The sequence below is a fragment of the Lepus europaeus genome, chromosome X, assembly GCF_033115175.1.
Source record: "Lepus europaeus isolate LE1 chromosome X, mLepTim1.pri, whole genome shotgun sequence".
NCBI classification, from domain to species: Eukaryota; Metazoa; Chordata; class Mammalia; order Lagomorpha; family Leporidae; genus Lepus; species Lepus europaeus.
The window spans coordinates 758079-779117 of NC_084850.1; the positions used below are offsets into that span (position 1 = coordinate 758079).

Below are 21039 nucleotides of genomic sequence, written 5' to 3' on the forward strand. Positions count from 1 at the left end.
TTAGGGGAGCACCAGCCCCTTGGCCACGTTGCCTGCACAGCTTCAGGTGTGACGGTGTAGGGGCAATGACCCACAGTGTGGTGGAGGCTATAATAACGGTCATGGCCAACCCCTTTTCCCCGAATGCATGTGAGTAAGTGAAAAACCGATTTTCCTTTTCCATCCCTACTCTCATGACACTTCTTTTGGTCAGCAAAGCGAATGTTATTTCTCTTATTATATCATAATACCACAGCATCCTATATGGAAAGTTAGGCTGAGAGCAGTAAAGCAGCTGGGACTGGTCCACAGGAACCTCCCCGCCAGCCATATCCCAAGGGCAACAGTGTTGATTCCCCTTCTCTGCTGTGTGTGCCCAGCTGCTGGAGCCACGCTCTCAGCTCCTTCCTGTAATCCACTTACTCAGATCTCAGGTGTCATGAAAACCCAGACAGGGGTGGGATTGCCTCTGCATCTAGCCCCTGGTTTGGGTTTTGGAGGAGAGTGGCATATCCTCCGAGAGCCCTTTAAATACTGTGTAATGGGAGGAGGACATTGCCAGAAGCCCTAGCACAGCAGGTGTGCGAGCCAGGGAGGGGCATGATCCCTGCTGAAAGCTGACTGCTGTGTTGGGGAAGCCAGGCAGAGCCTGGGGTCTGATTTGCCCTCTCTGATGGATTCCCCGCCCCCAGTTAGAAATGGCTGTTTGAGAGGCTTCTGTGACAGACGCACTGCATGGTTGCCTTGTCATCTCTGGCTAGGGAATATTCTGGAGGGGCACAGGCATTACCGCTGAGTCTGAGGACCATCACCTAGGAGACAGAGAGGTAGGAGGTTGGAGCAGGGATGGTTTGCAAGCCTGCAAGGTGGGCTGGCTCTGGCTGACCTCTATCCCTTGCCTGTCTCCTGGCTTCCTGTGAGAAGATGGACACTGGCCCACAGCGGGTTCTGCATAGGTCACCCAAAGGTGCAACAACTCTAGGCTCTGGCTGTCCCAACCATGTGGTTCAGGGAAGGAAACCGTAGGCTCCCGGAAAGAGGTGCCTGGGGCCACAGTGAGGGTATTTGGACTATAGAAGTTCATTTGTGATGAGCCACTGAGCAGTAGGGGAAGGAGGTTGGTGGCCAGGTTCCCTGAAGCTGACACGTTATCTTGATTTCCGACCTGTTAGAGTGACTGGAGCCAGGTGCCAGCGGTCCAGTTGACAGAGCTCCTTAGGGATGCGGCAGTTGTCATTCCCGCCTTTCTCTGACCACACGTGAAGCCTGTAGACTTGGGGAATAAGAGGGATGGGGGCTCTGGGTCTTGAAGGTTCCGAGGGTTCTGACTTCTGCTTCCTTTTGTTCCCCAGCAACTAACCAGTGGTTCATTCCGGCTGTGAGAGGGGACATCCCCCCTGGGTGTGCCGCCTATGGCTTCGTGTGCGACGGTACTCGCCTGCTGGTGTTTGGTGGGATGGTGGAATATGGGAAATACAGCAACGATCTCTACGAGCTCCAGGTAACAGAGTGTAAAGCTCCTTGGCGCTGTCCCCTCCTCAGCCCTGGGCGACTCTCCTCGCATTCCTTACTGTAGTGGCTTGGGGCATTGAGAAGAGCAAGCAGGTGCAGGTGTCTGCTCAAGAACCTGCCAAAACAACCCTGAACTTGGTCAGCCTCACAGAAGATGACAGGGCTCGAGTGGCCCGCTGCCTGCTTGCTCCCCTCACCCCAGAGCATCTTCTCCCTATACCGCAACCTGTCTGTTCTCCAAGAGTCCATCTCCAAGTCTTGATTTTGCAGGCAAGCCGATGGGAGTGGAAGAGACTCAAAGCAAAGACGCCCAAAAACGGGCCCCCTCCGTGTCCTCGGCTCGGCCACAGCTTCTCCCTTGTGGGCAACAAATGCTACCTGTTCGGGGGTCTGGCCAACGATAGTGAGGACCCCAAAAACAACATTCCGAGGTGAGGCTCAGTCCTGTTCTCTGTGATAGCCCCCAGGGCAGGTGTGGTTGCCCGTGTGCAAGGCTCACCGGAGTCTTCAAGCAGATGCACCAGCTCACCCCACTGAGGCTAAGTCCCCTTTCGTGCTGGGGGCTGTGACGTGAGAATGGCACTAGATGCCCTCTGAGAAAGCCTTCCAGCGGCGAAGTCCAATCCTGTGCAGGCCCCGTGGGAGGAGGGATGGGCCAGGAGGTGGAGGCCTGTTTGGCTTTGGGCTGGGCCCTGCTCCTCCAACCCGCTTGGAGCTGGTTGCTTTCCTTCTTAGCCTCTACTGCCTACAGGTTTCCTGATGGGGATTTTCCAAGGCCCGTGGCCAAGGGCCTTTCTGTTTGGAGGTAGTCCCAAGCCGACACCCCTTCTTGCTCTGAGGAGGCCCTTGAATAATGCCCAGCTTTGTGTGCATAGCAGTCCAGAAGGCCTTGCTGCTGGGTCTGAATTCAAGACTGCCACGCAGCCTGATACACCCTGTGTGCTGCTCCAGTTGAATTCACCCTCTAGCTTCTGGGACCTCCTCCTTCAGGGGTGAGGGTAGAGCAACTTGGAGTTCACATGGCTTTAGCCCCACTATGTTCCAGGGCATCCACTGTTCACTGAGGCCCCTGACACATGGATTCGAGACTTGCCACAACTCAATTTTCTTCATCAGGTACCTCAATGACTTGTATATCCTGGAATTACGCCCAGGCTCTGGAGTGGTAGCCTGGGACATCCCCATCACTTATGGGGTGCTGCCCCCACCCCGGGAGTCACATACTGCTGTGGTCTACACTGAAAGGGATAACAAGAAGTCCAAGCTGGTGATTTATGGAGGGATGAGTGGCTGCAGGCTGGGTGACCTCTGGACCCTGGATATTGGTAAGAAGCTGGGTGGTACTCCGGTAGTACAGCAGGTCTGCTGGTCAGCTAGCCGCACGGGTGACCATCATTGCGTGCTGAGTGGGGCTCATGGAGAACAAGTGTCCCGCGTAGCTCTTTGCTCTCGTCATGGTGGGGTGGGACTGACACAGCTAGAACGGCCCTGTGCTGGTGGGGTCACGTTTTAAAAAGAACAAGGTTCACTTGCCTGAGTTGTTGGCTGGCTTGTAGGAGGATGAGGGGAGAAATGAGTGCCTTTGCATGCTAGAATTCTCCCTGTTGACCGGTCAGTGCTCAGTCTGGATATGCAGTGGTACGCCTTGGTCTAAGTGTTGCAGTAAGATTGGATGTCTGTAGACCGGTAGGTCTCTGGGGGCTCTTTGGGCTGGTCACCAGGTCAGGGGTTAAGAGCAGGTGGTTAACCACTAGGGGGCTGGCTGACAGGAGAGAGCGTATGAACGCTGGTTACGATGTCCGATAGATCAGAGTCGGCACTCAAAAGAAACAGGTAGTGAGAATAATTTTCAGCCCAATGTTTCCCAAACTGGCAGGCAGCATAGGTAGGGTGAGTGCATTTTGTGGAGAGGGGGAAACAAGGCTGGCACAGCTGAAGGCTGAGCTCCGGCGCCTCCCTCAACCCCTACAACAGTGCTGTCTCAGAGCAGGGGCTCAGCACACAGTGCAAGAAACACTTGCTTGGATGGTCGAAACAGCTCGGGAAATGCCAGAGTCAGGCTACTGGGGTGATGGTGAGAGGGCCTGCTAGGGGCTGTAGGGAGGTCAGGGGTGGAATTCTTGCATTGGGTCAGAACCTGCCTTTCTGAGCCTTCCTGAGTCCAGGGAAGAGCCTCTGTGTCTGATCCAGGGTGGATAACCCTTCCTCTCTCTACACAGAAACCCTGACATGGAATAAGCCCAGTCTCAGTGGGGTGGCGCCTCTCCCTCGCAGTCTCCACTCGGCAACTACAATAGGAAACAAGTGAGTAGCCGCTCACCCGCTTTGCTCTTTCCTGGCCCGGCACTGCCCTCCCTCCCAAAAGGTTCTCGGTCAGTTTGGTTCGGACAGTTCCTCAGACCCGAGGCTGCCTCTCTCCACTGGGCCCTGAGAGAAGACAGATGAGAGTGGAGGGGGCTGCACACAAGCCCAGCCTTGAGACCCTTCCTGGGCCTGTGAGGCTCCCTCCATTAGGGGGCAGACTGTGGTAGATGGTTCTGTTAAGCAGCCGAGTCTCTAAATGCAGAGGGAGAGGCAGAGTTCTTAGGAGGGCTGAGCCACCAGGTAGGAGAGGACCGTGGCAGAAGGCCTCGTGCACCCTGGGAGCCTCCTGGGGAGAGCTGGAGCACTGAAGGTGTTTAGAACTTTGTGGGTTGAAGAGGTGGCCTCTAGCTTGGTGCCTCCTCTACAACCCTTTCCTACTCTTCCCTCCCCCTCTCAGAATGTACGTGTTTGGTGGCTGGGTGCCTCTTGTCATGGATGACGTCAAAGTGGCCACACACGAGAAGGAGTGGAAGTGTACCAACACGCTGGCTTGTCTCAACCTGGGTATGGCCTCCTCGGGCTCCGAGTGGCCTGCAGGAGGCTGCCCCTCCTCGGCCCTGAAGGCTGTGTGGGGGATGTGCAGGGAGCAGAGCTGGGCCCAAGGCTCCCTCTAGACTCTACCAGAAGAATGCAGTGCGCAGAATGCTGGAAGCAATGTTCCCCTTTTCCATTGTCTGAATAGGCTCTTCATGTACTTGGTCCAGCATCTGAAAGCACAAAGGCACACACGATGCAGAGCTCCCCTCCCTCCTCCCAGTTTTCCTCCTCAGAGTCAGCCACGTGGGTGGTTTCTTGTCCACCCTGCAGAGACTTCTACACACGCGAGCATTAGCTGCAGCTTCTTTTAAAAGCAAACAAATGGCAGGCCACGCCTGGCCTTTTCCATTTCCTACGTCTTGGAGAGTATTCCCCATCCCTGCCCAGCGAGCAGCCTCGTTCTCTTGTTACTGTCGAGGTGCCGTACCTTGTGCAGATGCTGCTCTGTGAGTATCCTTGTGCTGTTCCCACCCACTTGAGTTACTATCGAGGTGCCATAACTTGTACAGATGCTGCTCTGTGAGTATCCTTGTGCTGTTCCCACCCACTTGAATGCGTATGCAGAGGGTAAACACTGAAGAGTAGAGTTGCCATCACATGTAGGCACACCACCCTGCACAGAGGCTGTGTCAAAGTGGACTGCGCTGGGGGTGCCACAACAGACCACTTTGGCCAAGCCTGATAGGTGACTGAAGCGCCCCATGGGCCACCCCCGGCCCATGTGCATATTGAGCCCCATGTGCAGCCGTCACAGAACTGCCAGACACCTGATGATTCCATTTGCATTTCTCTCATTTTGACTGAGGGTGTGTGTTTCCTCATGGAATCTATTGGTTTTTCTACAAACTCTGTTCCCCTTTACCAGTCTTTCTGTGCATGGTTTCACTATGTGATAAGTTAGGTAAAACTGCATTTTGAATATTTTCCCAGTTTTTTGTTTGTGGCTTTCAAGTTTATATTTTTTAAATGTTTGTTTATTTTCATCTACTTGAAAGCCAGAGAGAGAGAGAGAGAGAGAGAGAGAGAGAGAGAAATACATTCCATCCCCTGGTTCACTCTCAGATACCCACAACAGTCAGGATGACTGGGCCAGACCAGAGCCAGGAGCCTGTAACTCCATCCCGGTTTTGCACATGGGTGGCTGGGACCCAAATACTTGAGCCATCATCCACCGCCTCCCAGGATGCACTAGCGGGAAGCTGCATTTGAGGCGGAACAGCTAGGGCTCAAACCAACACTCCGATACGGGATGCAGACGTCCCAAGCAGCGGCTTTAACCTGCTGCCGCGTAGCACTCACCCCCGTAGTTACATTTTTTGTGCTGTTCTTTGGCCTTGTAGGCTTTTTTTTTTTTTTTTTTGCTTGCTTGCTTTTAACTTAATCTTTGACAACTTCTGGTATCCCCCATCCCTGACAGCAAAAGGGTGAAGGGCCATTTGGTGGGGGGTGGTTTCCTCTATTGACCACCCCCCTCTTTCCATTAGATACCATGGCCTGGGAGACCATCTTGATGGATACATTGGAGGACAACATTCCCCGGGCTCGAGCCGGCCACTGTGCTGTTGCCATCAACACCCGCTTGTACATTTGGAGTGGGCGCGATGGCTACCGCAAGGCCTGGAACAACCAAGTATGCTGTAAGGACCTGTGGTACCTGGAGACAGGTAAGATGCAGTCCGACTGGGCGCCCACTGCTACCATCCCGAAAGCTAACACACCCACCCCCCTTACCAGTGGTGTTCTTTACAGAAAAGCCACCTCCCCCGGCCCGGGTGCAACTGGTACGAGCCAACACCAACTCCCTGGAGGTGAGCTGGGGGGCAGTGGCAACAGCCGACAGTTACCTTCTACAGCTCCAGAAATATGACATTCCTGCCACGGCTGCTACTGCCACCTCCCCCACACCCAATCCAGTCCCGTCTGTGCCCGCCAACCCTCCCAAGAGCCCTGCCCCAGCAGCAGCCGCGCCTGCTGTGCAGCCGCTAACCCAAGTAGGCATCACGCTCCTGCCCCAGGCTGCTGCTGCGCCCCCAACCACCACCACCATCCAGGTCTTGCCGACGGTGCCAGGCAGCTCCATATCTGTGCCCACTGCAGCCAGGACCCAAGGTAAGGTTGGGGGCATTCAGTACCTGAGTAGGGGCTGCTGCTGTGCTTCCCTGGGCCAGCTAAACTAAGTCGGCAGCCCAGCAGCTGGCGACTTCTTCGGGCATGTTCCTGAGGGTGGGGCAGGGTAAGAAGGCCCAGCTGCCGGAGACAACCAGGCGTCTGGGGGCAGGGACCAACCAGACACAGCGCAGGCAGGGCAGGGCAAGTGTGTGTGCTGAAGTTAGCAGAGGAGCTGGGATGTGACGTGCAGGGTGACTTGCTGACAGTTGGCCCCTTCTTGCAGGCGTTCCTGCTGTTCTCAAAGTGACTGGACCTCAGGCTACAACAGGAACCCCATTGGTCACTATGCGGCCTGCCAGCCAACCTGGGAAAGCCCCTGTCACTGTGACCTCCCTTCCCGCTGGCGTGCGAATGGTTGTGCCAACGCAGAGTGCCCAAGGGACGGTGAGGAATGGTCGCTGGGCTGGGCTTAGAGGGCGGGGGTGGGATCTTGCAGGGATCCAGTAGAATCAATAGGAAGCACTCTGACAGAGGCCCAGTCCCAGCCTGCACCTGTACCGCATAACCTGTGCTTTTCCAGCATTTGTAAAGTGCTGATGGTGATAGCTCGGGAAGATGTGGCAAGAGTTAATAAGTTCTTGCCTCAAAGACGGTCACCTTCCATCTGATCCTGAGGGCATTTTGAATGTGGGCTTTCTGGTCCTGGAGCCTGAGGGGAGATTAGCCAGCTGGGTTTGACCCAGGCCTGTGAGAAATGGAACTGTATCTGACTCTGGTCTTTGCTGCTGGGATTGCTGTGCCTGCTCGTGTTTGGGGCCGGCTGCAGGGAAAGCCAAGAGATGCTGGGCAGGGCTGAGCCCTTCCGCTGAGGCCTGCAGAGCAGGGAGGCAGGCGGCGCCCTGTAGGCTCACGCTCCCCGTGCCCACCGCAGGTCATCGGCAGTAACCCCCAGATGAGCGGGATGGCTGCGCTGGCAGCTGCTGCCGCTGCCACCCAGAAGATCCCTCCTTCCTCGGCGCCCACAGTGCTGAGTGTCCCAGCAGGCACCACCATTGTCAAAACCGTGGCCGTGACACCCGGCACTACCACCCTCCCGGCTACTGTGAAGGTGGCCTCCTCGCCAGTCATGGTGAGCATTAGGTTTTCTGGTCCTGTTTCTGAGCCGGCAGCCTCAGGACTGGGGGCTTCTGGTCACTCATCTGACGACAGTGGTCACTCCTTCTGGGCTTTGGACCAACCCTCAGGTTATTGGTCCACAATTGGTGCGTGCGTGGGCTGTGGAAAAAGCTGTCACCCTTAGGTAGGGGTGCGACAGCCTTAGGCTAGACCTGTAATCTTTCAGCTTGCTTGTGTCCTTCAAAATGTGTTGTTCTTTGGCCTGGGATAGGGGAGGAGAGGGGGAAGATGAGGCTGAAGCTGCAAGCCTTCTGTGGGCATTCTGGGTGGTGGCACCGCCCATCATGTATCTCTGTCCCCTCTAGGTGAGCAACCCGGCCACCCGCATGCTGAAGACTGCAGCCGCCCAGGTGGGGACATCGGTCTCCTCCGCTGCCAACACATCCACCCGCCCTATCATCACGGTGCACAAGTCGGGGACTGTGACGGTGGCCCAGCAAGCCCAGGTGGTGACCACAGTGGTGGGTGGGGTCACCAAGACCATCACCCTCGTGAAGAGTCCCATCTCTGTCCCAGGAGGCAGTGCTCTGGTGAGTGACAGGCACCACCTGGCGGCATGTGACAGCTGCCAGGCCACGATGACTGCCAGTGGTGACTTGCTGCTCTGGGCCAGCTCCAGGAGAGCCCCAGCCCAGGCCATGCCCTTGTTTGGTTTCCGGGTCACTCCCTACTGCTTTCTTTCCTTTCCAGATTTCCAATCTGGGCAAAGTGATGTCAGTAGTCCAGACCAAACCAGTTCAGACTTCAGCGGTTACAGGTCAGGCATCTACGGGCCCCGTGACTCAGATCATCCAGGTGAGCTCTTGGTCCGTGCCACAAGTGGTCCCCTTCCTCTGCCTCATAAGCAAGAGTGGGTGCCAGGCCACAGCCCAGACTTGAATCCCTGCCCATGGGGGATCCCCCAAGATGTGTAGTTCAGGAAGTCCTACAGCCCAGTCCCATCATCCACAGCACCTAGAATACCCCCTGAGCTCCTTAGGCTGCCATCACAGGGTAGCCCGCTCATCTACCTGCTTACCCCTTTCAGACCAAAGGGCCCCTGCCAGCGGGGACAATCCTGAAGCTGGTGACCTCAGCGGATGGCAAGCCTACCACCATCATCACTACCACGCAGGCCAGTGGGGCGGGAACCAAGCCCACCATCCTGGGCATCAGCAGCGTCTCCCCCAGTACTACCAAACCTGGCACGACCACCATCATCAAGACCATCCCCATGTCAGCCATCATCACTCAGGCGGGCGCCACGGGTAGGAGCCTGCCCCACTGTGTGAATTCTGTAGCTTCTGGCTGGTGAGGAGGTGAAGTCACACCAGGAAGGGGAATGGAAGCTAGTTGCTCTGTGCTCTTCGAGTTTGCTTTGGTTCCCCTTTTTGATCCCCTGCTTGCATTTCTGTTTGAAGGTCTGGAGGGAGATGGCAGGGTCGTGGCGACAATTTATAGTTCTTCCTTCTGATCTAGAGGCGGCAGGGGAGACACTGGGCCAGGGGACCCTCCCAAGGCTGAATTCCTGGGCCCGTCTCTCTGTCCAGGTGTGACGAGCAGTCCTGGAATCAAGTCCCCCATCACCATTATCACCACCAAGGTTATGACTTCAGGAACTGGAGCACCTGCCAAGATCATCACTGCTGTCCCCAAGATTGCCACTGGCCATGGACAGCAGGGAGTGACCCAGGTGAGGCATGCCCCGGCCCTTTCCTCAGGCCAGTCTCCTCCAGTCCAATCCAGCCAGCTTAGGAGTGACGTTGGTGGCACTTTCCTTTGCTGTTCCAGGTGGTGCTAAAGGGGGCCCCTGGACAGCCAGGCACCATCCTCCGCACCGTGCCCATGGGGGGTGTTCGCCTGGTTACCCCCGTCACTGTCTCTGCCGTCAAGCCGGCTGTCACCACGTTGGTTGTGAAGGGCACCACAGGTGTGTAGCCCACGGGTCAGGGCCTGAGCAGTGGCCGGGTTCCATCCCTCCTCTTGTGACTACATCCCTGCGGTCCGGCTGGGGAGGGTAGCAGATGTTCTCTCCAGAGCCTTCTGTCTCCCATGGCTACCCTTCAGGGTTTCTGGCAGCCCAGCCTCCTCCAGGGAGAAAAGCTGCTGCAAAGGTGGTAGCAGCGACAGGCCTCATTTCCGCCTCTCCCTCCCACCCTGCCTCCCTGTAGGTGTCACAACTTTAGGCACGGTGACAGGCACTGTCTCTACCAGCCTCGCTGGAGCTGGGGGCCACAGTACCAGCGCCTCCCTGGCCACGCCCATCACCACTTTGGGCACCATTGCCACCCTGTCGAGCCAAGTGATCAACCCCACTGCCATCACAGTGTCGGCTGCACAGACCACGCTGACGGCAGCTGGTGGGCTCAGCACCCCCACCATCACCATGCAGGTAGGACTGGGCCCAGGGACACGTTCTGTCTCCAGGGCATTGTGCTGCTGGGTGCAGCGGCGACCAGGCTCCCCTTACCTGAGACGTTCTCCCTGTTGGCGCCCAGTCCCTGGCATTGTCCGCTCGTCAGGGAGGCACCGTGCTTCAGCCATGTGTGGGTGTTGGCCATCAGGTTCTTCCTCTTGTAACGTAACAGAGGATATCAGTGCTTTTTGGGTGTATACGTAGTGTTTCTTCTCTCCATACTGTTCCTAAGCTGAATTCCTGGAATGTGGAGAAGTGTGTCTTGCTGGCCTTTGTGTGTCATGGTGGCGGGGCCGGGGGGGTCCCATTCCCTGGCAGGGCGCTTACCTCTGGCACAGGCCCCTCCCCTGCCTGGGCCTTGCCTCACAGCCCCTTCTCTGTGCGGTTGCCCTTGGTGGCTGAGTGGCAACTCCTCCCTGGTGACTGAGCCAGTGTCTTGGGATCAGAAGACAATTGGATCTTGAATTTGCAAGGACTGTTTAGGAGTTGGTGGTCTTGATTGGCACGGGTGACACTGCAGGACCAGCTGTAGCACTAACTCTTCTGGTCTTGTGTGTTCCACAGCCTGTCTCCCAGCCCACCCAGGTGACTCTGATTACAGCGCCCAGTGGAGTTGAGGCGCAGCCTGTGCACGACCTCCCTGTGTCCATTCTGGCCTCACCCACCACAGAACAGCCCACAGCCACCGTCACCATTGCCGACTCGGGCCAGGGTGACGTGCAGCCTGGCACTGTGACACTAGTGTGCTCCAACCCACCCTGCGAGACTCACGAGACTGGCACCACCAACACGGCCACCACCACGGTGGTGGCTAACCTTGGGGGACACCCCCAGCCCACCCAAGTGCAGTTTGTCTGTGACAGGCAGGAGGCAGCTGCTACTCTTGTGACCTCAGCGGTGGCGCAGCAGAATGGCAGCGTGGTCCGCGTCTGCTCCAACCCGCCCTGCGAGACCCACGAGACCGGCACCACCAACACCGCCACCACCGCCACCTCCAACATGGCCGGGCAGCACGGCTGCTCGAACCCGCCCTGTGAGACCCATGAGACCGGCACCACCAGCACCGCCACCACCGCCGTGTCCAGCATCGGTGCCAGCCAGCAGCGTGATGCCCGCCGTGCCTGTGCCACCAGCACACCCACTGTGGTCCGGATCGGGGTGGCTGCTGGGGGATCAGAGGGAGCCCAGGGTTCTGTGAAGCCCCAATGCCAAACCCGCCAGACCAGTGCAACCAGTACCACCATGACTGTGATGGCGACTGGGGTCCCATACTCTGCCGGGCCACTCCTGGGGCCAAGCATGGCACTGGAGGCTGGGGGCCACGGCACTACCTTTGTGCAGTTGGCACCTCTGAGCAGCAGAGTCGGTCCAGGTGGACCTGGCAGCAAGAACATGCCCTTGGGGCGCCAGCTGGAGACCCTTCACATCCACACAAGCAACAGCCCCGCTGTGGTGCGGGGGCCGCTCACACCTGTGTACGACAGCCTCCAGTCCAGCTCACCCAGCACCACTGTGACTGTGACAGGTCTGGAGGCGCTGCTGTGCCCCTCAGCCACCGTGACCCAAGTCTGCTCCAACCCGCCGTGTGAGACCCACGAGACGGGTACCACCAATACCGCCACTACCTCCAATGCAGGCAGCGCCCAGCGGGTGTGCTCCAACCCGCCTTGTGAGACCCACGAGACAGGCACCACGCATACGGCCACCACTGCCACCTCAAATGGGGGTGCAGGCCAGCCTGAGGGTGGGCAGCAGCCTCCCACGAGTCGCCCTTGCGAGACGCACCAGACCACTTCCACTGGCACCACCATGTCGGTCAGCGTGGGTGCCCTGCTCCCTGATGCCGCCACCTCCCACAGGACCCTGGAGTCCAGCTTGGAGGTGACAGCACCACCCGCCGTCACCCAACAGGCTAGTGCCACGTTGCTTGCTCCGTTCCCAACGCAAAGGGTGTGCTCCAATCCCCCGTGTGAGACCCACGAGACGGGCACCACACACACAGCCACCACTGTCACCTCCAACATGAGCTCAAACCAAGGTGAGTGAGGCAGTGGACCTAGCACGTGTGGTCTCCCAGGGCTCAGAAGACCAAGGCAGTGGTAGAGAAGTCTGTCTAGAGTCCCAACACGTTCTCTGCACCCGTTTTGCCAGCGGGGTGGGGTGGAGGTGGTCTGGCTGTGTGCAGCACAAACGACAGGATCCCCAGGTAGGCCGCCCTGTACTGCTCTGCTCACTTAAGGCTAGCTGAAGCCAAATGGAGGCCTCGGAGCTCCTGCCCAGCGGCCTTGTGTCTGTTACCCCCACAGACCCCCCACCAGCTGCCAGTGATCAGGGAGAGGTGGAGAGCAGCCAGGGTGACGTGAGCATAACCAGCGCTGGTGCCATCACGACAACTGTGTCCGCCACTCTGCCGCGAGCTGTGACGACTGTGACACAGTCCACACCTGTCCCAGGCCCCTCTGTGCCGGTAAGAGTCCAGGACTCCCTCAGCATTCTCCTGCCCTCTGTGCCTCTGGTCCGTGGGAACATGTTCCCGAACCGGACAGCAGATGTCACTCTTGTACCAGACATGGTATCGCTCTTGGGCCCTTTTGCAGACCATATAAGGACAGCCTTGGGGTCTGCCAAGAAAGGAGGCAGCAGGCAGGAATCCCAGGACCTCAGTGGCAATGGGGCACTTGTAGTCCTAATCATTTCCTGTAGCCTGTAAAAGGAAGACAGTGGGGTGAGGTAGGGGGTGGGGAGGAGGTGTCTACCCCCTTGTCTAGGCCAGGCGTCCTCTCTGAGAACAGGCTTATTGCGACTAGGGTGTCTCATGGCTCTGTCCTCTCGCAACATGTCTCATGCCATTCTGTGAACTGCTGCCCCGCACCCCTGATAACATGGCGTTGAAGTAGCCCATCGAGAATGAAATCCGGAGGCCGGCAGGGAAACACGGCAGCTATGTTGCTCCTCAGCCCCACTGCCTGGTTCTGGCCTCCCTCTCCTCCCCTCTGACGGGGGCTTCTCTCCCTTTCTAGAAGATCTCATCAGTGACTGAGACTACCCCAGGGGCTCTGACTACTGAAGTCCCCATCCCAGCCACGATAACGGTGACCATAGCCAACACAGAAACTTCTGACATGCCCTTCTCTGCTGTTGACATCCTGCAGCCCCCAGAGGAACTCCAGGTCTCACCAGGGCCTCGCCAGCAGCTGCCGCCACGGCAACTCCTGCAGTCTGCCTCCACACCCCTGATGGGGGAGACCACCGAGGTCCTGTCAGCCTCCCAGGCCCCTGAGCTCCAGGCCGCCGTGGATCTGAGCAGCACAGGGGACCCATCTTCAGGCCAGGAGCCTACCAGCTCAGCGGTAGTGGCCACGGTGGTGGTACAGCCACCCCCGCCCACCCAGTCCGAAGTAGACCAGTTGTCACTTCCCCAAGAGCTGATGGCCGAGGCCCAGGCGGGCACCACCACCCTCATGGTAACAGGGCTCACCCCTGAGGAGCTGGCAGTGACCGCTGCCGCAGAAGCAGCTGCTCAGGCTGCAGCCACCGAGGAAGCCCAGGCCTTGGCCATCCAGGCGGTACTCCAGGCTGCACAGCAGGCCGTCATGGGTAGGTGTCACCCGGGAGCCCAAAGGGAAGATGGGACCGTCTCAAGGGGTTACAGCTCTAGATGAAAGGCTATGGGGACATCCTGGGAGGAAAAGGCCCCCTGAACCCTGAAGGTGGCACGAGTCACGTGATGGAGAGCATCGCCTCGTGGGCCCAGGCAGGTGGCCATTAGTGGAAAGGAAGGCGGCAGGGCCCCTTGGCCAGGTCCCCCTTGTAGTGGGAAGAGGCTGAGATAAAGGTGGTTTGGGAAGCAGGGTCTCTGGGATCAGCTCTGAGCACCTCCGTCGGGGGCATAGTCTGTGCATTGGGCATGCGCACCAACGTTCCTGTTAAGTAGTGTTTCGCTTGATCCTGGAGCAGGCACTGGGGAGCCCATGGACACGTCTGAGGCAGCGGCGGCTGTGACGCAGGCAGAGCTGGGTCACCTGTCAGCCGAGGGGCAGGAGGGCCAGGCCACCACCATCCCGATCGTGCTGACGCAGCAGGAGCTGGCTGCGCTGGTGCAGCAGCAGCAGCAGCTGCAGGAGGCCCAGGCCCAGGCCCAGCAGCAGCACCTCCCCACCGAGGCCCTGGCTCCTGCGGACAGCCTCAATGACCCGACCATCGAGAGCAACTGTCTCAGTGAGCTGGCCGGGGCCGTGCCTAGCACTGTGGCGCTACTGCCCTCCACAGCCACCGAGAGTGAGTGGGGAACTTGAGCTTTAATGCTTGCCCTAGGGAGCTCAGTGGATTGAAGAGAGGTCTCTCGCGACCTGGGAATGAATTAGTGATTCGCTGGGTAGGGGGTGGGCAGGGTCCTGCAAGAGCAGGACAAGGGTGCCAGTAGGCCCAGGCCCTGTGTGGAAGGCAGGTCTCTAGAACCTTCCCCATTGACACTGTCTCTCCTTCCAGGCCTGGCCCCATCCAACACATTTGTGGCCCCCCAGCCGGTTGTGGTAGCTAGCCCAGCAAAGCTACAGGCTGCAGCTACTCTGACTGAAGTAGCCAATGGCATTGAGTCCCTCGGTGTGGTGAGTTGAGTCTAACGGGACCTGGAGGAGGAGTGAGGGGCTGCTTCCAGGTCCTGAATGCTGAGGGCCTGTTGGTTTTCCAGAAGCCGGATCTGCCGCCCCCACCCAGCAAAGCTCCCGTGAAGAAGGAGAACCAGTGGTTTGATGTGGGGGTCATCAAGGGCACCAATGTAATGGTGACACACTATTTCCTGCCACCAGATGATGCTGTCCCGTCAGATGTAAGTATCCCCAGGAGCTGACCCCTTTGGTGGGTGGATCCTTCCGTGAAGCAAGTATCGGCAGAGACAAGCTTGGGTCTGCTACCCGCAGCAGGGGCTCCGAGGAAGCTGCCCCGTCTTTGGGTCCACTTGAGCAGCCAGGAAACCTGAGGTCAGAGAGGTAGAGACTGCTCTTCTGAGGTAGTGAAAAGAAGCGACAGCTGTTGGTACTTGAAGGTGGTACCTGGCCCAGGTCAGCTTTACCGTGCTGCCCTTCTTGCCACGAAGGGACAGCCATCACTGACCTCCTCTGCCCTTGTAGTCCTCCTGGCCGGCCGTGCCAGTCCCAGGATGAAAAACGGCTCCTCTGCTGGTCCCAGAGCTACCACCTTTATTTTTTTTCTTCCCCATTTTATTTGAAAGGCAGCCAGGTATCTTCCATTCACTGGTTTATTCCCCAAATGCTTGTAACAGGCAGGGCTGGGCTAGGCTGGAGCCTGGAGTGAGGAAGTCAACCTGGGTCTCCCACATGGGTGTCGGGGCCAAGCTGTTCAGGGCTTCACCACTGCCTGCCAGGGTACGCATTAGCAGGGAGCTGGATCGCAAGCAGAGGTGGCACGATTTGAACCAGGCACTCCAACACGGGATGGATGGTGGGCATCCCGAGCAGCATCCTAACCTGCGCCAGACGCCCGCCTCTGAGCTGCCTTCTTGACAGTGGGCTTTGTGTCTCTTTGTTCCCTCTTCTGTTCCGTCCTCTATTCCCAGGATGACTCGGGCACTGTCCCTGACTATAACCAACTGAAGAAGCAGGAGCTGCAGCCGGGCACAGCCTATAAGTTTCGTGTGGCTGGGATCAACGCCTGTGGCCGGGGGCCATTCAGCGAGATCTCAGCATTTAAGACGTGTCTGCCTGGTTTCCCAGGGGCCCCTTGTGCCATTAAAATCAGCAAAGTGAGTCTTGCTGCATGTACCCTTCTGCCTCTGGTTGGTCCTCTGCCTGCAGGGTGCGGAACAGCTTACAACAGAGTGCACGCGCTCAGCACTCCCTATCTGTGCTAGGGCAGGTCACGGGAACAGTGCCAGGCAGGGGTGACTCAGGGGAGCCCCAAGGATGTGGGCAAGGGCAGCAGGGCCCCATCTTTAGTGAACAGACACTGCTATTGTGGGTAATGTCACAAGCCCATCCCTTTCCATCCATCCCCAGCCTCATTTCATCTAATCTTGAAAACATCTCAGATGTGGAAACTGAGGCATCGAGAGGCTAAGTCACACCTAGCAGAGTGGCAGAGTGGGTATAGGAAGGTGTGGGTTTATTGTTTCATTTTTATTTGAGAGACTAGCAGAGTTAGAGAGAGCTTCCATCTGCTGCTTTGTTGTCCGAGATGCCCACAACAGCCGGGGTTGAGCCAGGCCAAAGGTGAGAAGACAAGAACTCCATCCAGGTCTCCCACGTGGGTGGCAAGAACCCGACTACTGGAGTCATTACCTGCTGCCTCCCAGGGGTGTGTTAGAAGCCAGCTGCAGTCAGGAGTCAGAGCCAGAGCTAGGACCCTTTGTACTCAGGCAGTCCAGTGCGGGATGTGGGAGTTCCAACTGGTAGCTTAACTGCTAGACCAAATGCTCACCCCAAGGCTGTTCCAGTTCATTTTATTTCTTCCACTTAGGGGCAGATCTCTTTAAAGCTCTTTGAATTTTGATGTGGACTATCTATGGTGTTATGAAAAATAATGGCTTGTGTGACATATGAGCAGTCTGTTCTGGAAGCTTCTAGCCCCCTCTGTTGTCCTGGGGATGGGCAGGTTGGGCCCTGGCCACAATAGCTGAAGAGGGCAAGGCTTGACCTTGTGCTCCCTTGGTTCTAGAGTCCAGATGGTGCTCACCTTACCTGGGAGCCGCCCTCTGTGACCTCCGGCAAGATCATAGAGTACTCCGTGTACCTGGCCATCCAGAGCTCACAGGCTGGCAGTGAGCCCAAGAGCTCGGCCCCAGCCCAGCTGGCCTTCATGCGGGTATACTGCGGGCCCAGCCCCTCCTGCCTCGTGCAGTCCTCCAGCCTCTCCAATGCCCACATCGACTACACCACCAAGCCTGCCATCATCTTCCGCATCGCAGCACGCAACGAGAAGGGCTATGGCCCCGCCACCCAAGTGAGGTGGTTACAAGGTGAGTCTATTCCCCAGACTCCTTGGGCGGCTTCTAGGGAAGGGACTGGGCATCCAGCCCACCTGGGCGTTGGTAACCGACTCACTGTTCATTTGAGACCTGTTCCCACGTGGCAGTTGCCCCTGCTTTCTCCTGACTCCTGCCCTACAGTCACTGGCCTTTTGTCCTTGTGTTGGGGGCAGGGACATCAGTTCTGAGACAGACTTGACCTGGGATCTTTACGATCTGGGGCCGCTACGAGGGTGTCTCACGGGGTGCTTCGCCCGCTCTGGGGCAGCAGGCATGTCTTCTCAAGGGGGGGTCGAGGTGAGCGGAAGCAGGGAGGGTTGGGAGAAGAGCATGTCCAGAGACCCTGAAGGAGGAGGCGGGAGATCAGAGTCCAGTTGGGCGTGGGAGGAGCCCTCGCTCTGGCGAATAAGGGCTGCAGCCCCCCTGCGGAGCTGAGCCAAGAGGGTTTGCAGCAGGGTCCAGGGACAGCCAGGCGAGAGGTGCCGTGATTGGGGCCCGGAAGGGCAGTGTGGTGTGTGTCGGGCCGGGCTGGCGGCCCTGCTGGCTGGGGAGACATGGGATTGCATCTTCTCACTGATACTCGCCCCTCTCTGCCTCTCAGAAACCAGTAAAGACGGCTCTGGCAGCAAGCCGGCCAGCAAGCGGCCCATGTCTTCTCCAGAAATGTAAGGAGGAAAGCCCCTCCCTCTCAGGAGCCTTCTGAGGCTGCGGGTGGGAGTGCCTGGGGGGGGCGCTTAGCTGGACCCACGCTGCGCGTCTCTGCCCCTGCACCTCTTCTCCCCATTGATGGCGAATGCGGTGCTGTTGGGACCCGCACTAACTGTCCCTTTTCCATCTTCCAAGGAAATCCGCTCCAAAGAAATCTAAGGCAGATGGTCAGTGAGAGGAAGCTGACCAGCACCTGGATTCTTCTCCAGACCCCCCCTTCTGCTTCAGGAACCACCCCCCCGGGCACACCCCTCCCTCCCGTCCCACCCGTGTCCATACTCCACCCTCACGAGCCACTGGCCTGTGTTCGTTCTCTCTCTCTCTCTGTTTTTAAAATAAAGAAAGCACATTTTACCGTGGCTGTTGGGAGGAAGCAGAAGGCCAGTTGGGAAGAACAGTAAGCGAGAGTAGGGTGCCTGCTTCCTCCTCAGTGGGTGCCGGCCCTCCCCGCTGTGCGAGGCTGGAGAACTCAGAGACCGCAGAGGGAGAGAAAGTGAAACTTAAAGGAGACAGAAAATGCCAGCCCTTCAAAGCCCACACCTGTTTTGTGCTTTTTCTCCCATGGCCGGAGGGGGAAGCCAGGGGCTGTGCGGGGAACAAGCATAGGAGCCAAGGAAAGAGGTCTCAAAGAGGCTTCCCACGGTGCCCTGGCCCAGGTGTCTGGTTCTACTTTATTGCGTTTCCCTTGTGTTCCCAGCTACCTTCCACCCCTTCCTCAGGCTTAGCCAGCCCTTTCTGTGCCCATGATCCCACCGGAAGCTTCACATTTCCTCAGAGGCCTTTGCTCCCACCTCTTCTTCCCTTCCCCATTATGGCAAGACAAGAAAGGAGAGAAAAGACAGGAAAGGAGGAGCAGGTGGGGGCGGGGCGGCTGAGCAGCGTCTGTGAGAACGTCCCGATGGGGTGTGGAGTAGCTCCCACCAAGCCTGGCTTGGGCCCTTCCTGGCTCTGAAGCTGGGGGCTGCATCACCAACTGCTGCATTTGTTGTATTTTTTAAGTTGAAATCAATGAAGTTAACATTTTTATTGTAATTTTAGCCTTAGTGTGTGGGGTTTGTCCCTTTTTTGTTGTTAGTTGTGTACAGAATGTGTATCTTTTTTTTTTTTTTTACCCCCTTCTCGGCTAATTCTTGGCAGGGATCTTTTTGGAGGAAAACGCAGGGGGCAGCTGGGGCAGGAAAGGTATGGAATCTCCCACGTGGGGTCTGCTGTCACTGCCCACTTTGATTTCCTGTTGTTAGTCCTGCCCTCTTCCTTTTGTCTGTCCCAGGCCTCTGGGACAGAGGAGGGAGTGAGCCATCGCACCTCAGTCCTCTAGGGCGAGCGCTCCACACTTAGAGGGTCAAGCTTGAGGGTGGGCTGGAGCCTGCTTGTCTTGGCTTCACAGCTCTTTCCCTGCCCCTCAGCCAGGCTTAGAGATACCCTGAAGGGCTGCTTCTGCAGCCAGGAAAGGGGTGGTTAGAGGGGAGCCGGGCCTTCGTGGAGGCAGCCCAGGGAGGCTGGGGCAATTGAGTGGGCTAACGGCACCAACCACCAGCTCAATGAATTTGTAGCTTTGTCCCCAGCCAACCTATCCTCCTGTCTAGGGTCACACTCAGAAATTTGGGGCCCTGGAGTTTTCTGCCCAACATCTGCGCTTTAGGCAACAAGCAAGGCTTGCAAGCAGATCGCAGAAAGACTTAAAATGAGCAGCCAATGTTCTCAGTCCCCGCATCTCTGCCCGGAGATGTGGTGGGGGGGTGGCCCTCCACCTATGCCCTGCACCTCCGGGGCCTCTGGTTTGTTGTATTATAGTATATTTCGCTGTGGAAGACGTCACGTTAAGTCACCTTGGAGCCCACTCGCCTGGTCCCATTGTTCGACCCCATCCCTTCTCCCAAGCGCCCTTTGATTTCTCTTGTTTCTGAGAACAGTACGCCCGTTCATCTATTGTAGAGTAACCCCTTGTGACTCAATATTACCATAGTGCGATGTCGTTTTGTGCTATTTTGAACAATTAAAAGACTTTTTTTGAAATAACCATCTGGCATCTGATTGTGTTGGGGATTCCGTGACAGGCGCCTGGAGGGGGAAGCTGGGGTCTGCCCAGAGCTCATTACTGACACTTCCAAAGTATGGAGGCACGCAGGGGTGAGGCCCATACCCCTGGCTTGTGGCTCCAGGCTCCTGGCTGCCGGCCCGGGGGAAGGCCAGGTGTGTGCCTCTACTTCGCGAGTCAGACCACGTGCACTTCCCTACCCCGCTGGGCAGTGGCCTGGCAGGTCGCCAGCAGCTTCTGTGCTTTCACTGCAAGCACAGGGCCCCCAGGGTGTCCCCACCAGGACAGCTCTGTCTGGCATGAGGTGGGTGCAGTGGGAGTGACTCATCCCGTTCCCTCGTGAGCTAGGGCTCCAAAGGGAAGAAGCAAGACAAGTGTTGACGCACAGTGCCAATGGGGTTGAGGGTATGCTTTCTGTTAGATGGGAAGAGTTTACTGCTAACCAACCCAAGGGCCACGAGCCTGGTGTGGGACCTCGAGCTGGTGGCCTGGGTTCTCAGCTAGTGCTCATGCCACAAGGAGGGGTGCAGCGGCACACATCCTCAACATCCCATTTGTCTCCTTAACACCTCTGTTGCCTGAGCTCCCCCAGCCCAGTTCTGGGTAGCAGACACTTGATGGTGGTACCAGACCCACCCCCGCCTTGTTCTGCATGTGTGCCCTCGCTGCCTGCGGGCGCATCAGAGGCCCGGGGCAATCCCACCTCTCCTGGAAACCTCTTTGCAGTGAGCTGTTTCCCTACAGCTTTGTGCCCTGTGGGTCCACTGCCGCCATCTCGCCTGCTGGCCTCGACAGCAGCCATGGCTTTCTTCCCCTGAGCCCTCCCACACCCCCGGCGCATCTGACCTGCCTTGGATCCCAGCATGGGGTCCTAAGGTTGAAGAGAGGGACCTCACAGCGCAAGGGCCCAGGGCTGCAGCTAAGGGTACCTGTGGGGCTGGCCCAGAAAGTGCAGGGAACCCCTGTGCACTTTGCCAGACTTGACCAATGGCTTTGTGGGTGCTTGGTCTGGGAAGGGCGCAAGGGTTCTTGCCACCCTGCTCCAGTAGCTGCCCTCTGCCAGTCACCTGCCTTCCACCTCCCCTACAAGTAGGCCACTCCAGAAGGCAAAGGGCCACGCCAGTGTGTCTGGTGCTGGCCATGGCAGGGCCTCTTCGGGAGGCACGTGGCAACAAGTGCAGGCTGCTGCGAGGACAGCTGGGTACAAAGCCAGGCCCTCCTAGGCACGAGCCACAGGGG

At 57.8% G+C, this 21039-nt stretch overlaps 1 protein-coding gene across 1 annotated transcript; it reads left to right on the forward strand.

Moving 5' to 3' along the window:
• The first annotated feature begins 101 nt into the window (after window positions 1–101).
• Window positions 102–19761, forward strand: LOC133753670 (host cell factor 1-like). Its single transcript, XM_062184358.1, has 27 exons — window positions 102–129; window positions 1332–1480; window positions 1762–1922; window positions 2608–2816; window positions 3711–3795; window positions 4253–4359; window positions 5877–6056; window positions 6142–6200; window positions 6408–6501; window positions 6785–6945; window positions 7433–7630; window positions 7983–8207; window positions 8368–8472; window positions 8705–8924; window positions 9207–9349; window positions 9448–9586; window positions 9828–10048; window positions 10637–12110; window positions 12379–12539; window positions 13093–13669; window positions 14027–14350; window positions 14561–14679; window positions 14763–14900; window positions 15648–15833; window positions 16745–17045; window positions 17656–17719; window positions 17898–19761. The coding sequence occupies exons 1-27, from the start codon at window positions 102–104 to the stop codon at window positions 17935–17937; spliced, it is 5868 nt and encodes a 1955-aa protein (XP_062040342.1). The 3' UTR covers window positions 17938–19761.
• The last annotated feature ends 1278 nt before the right edge of the window (window positions 19762–21039 follow it).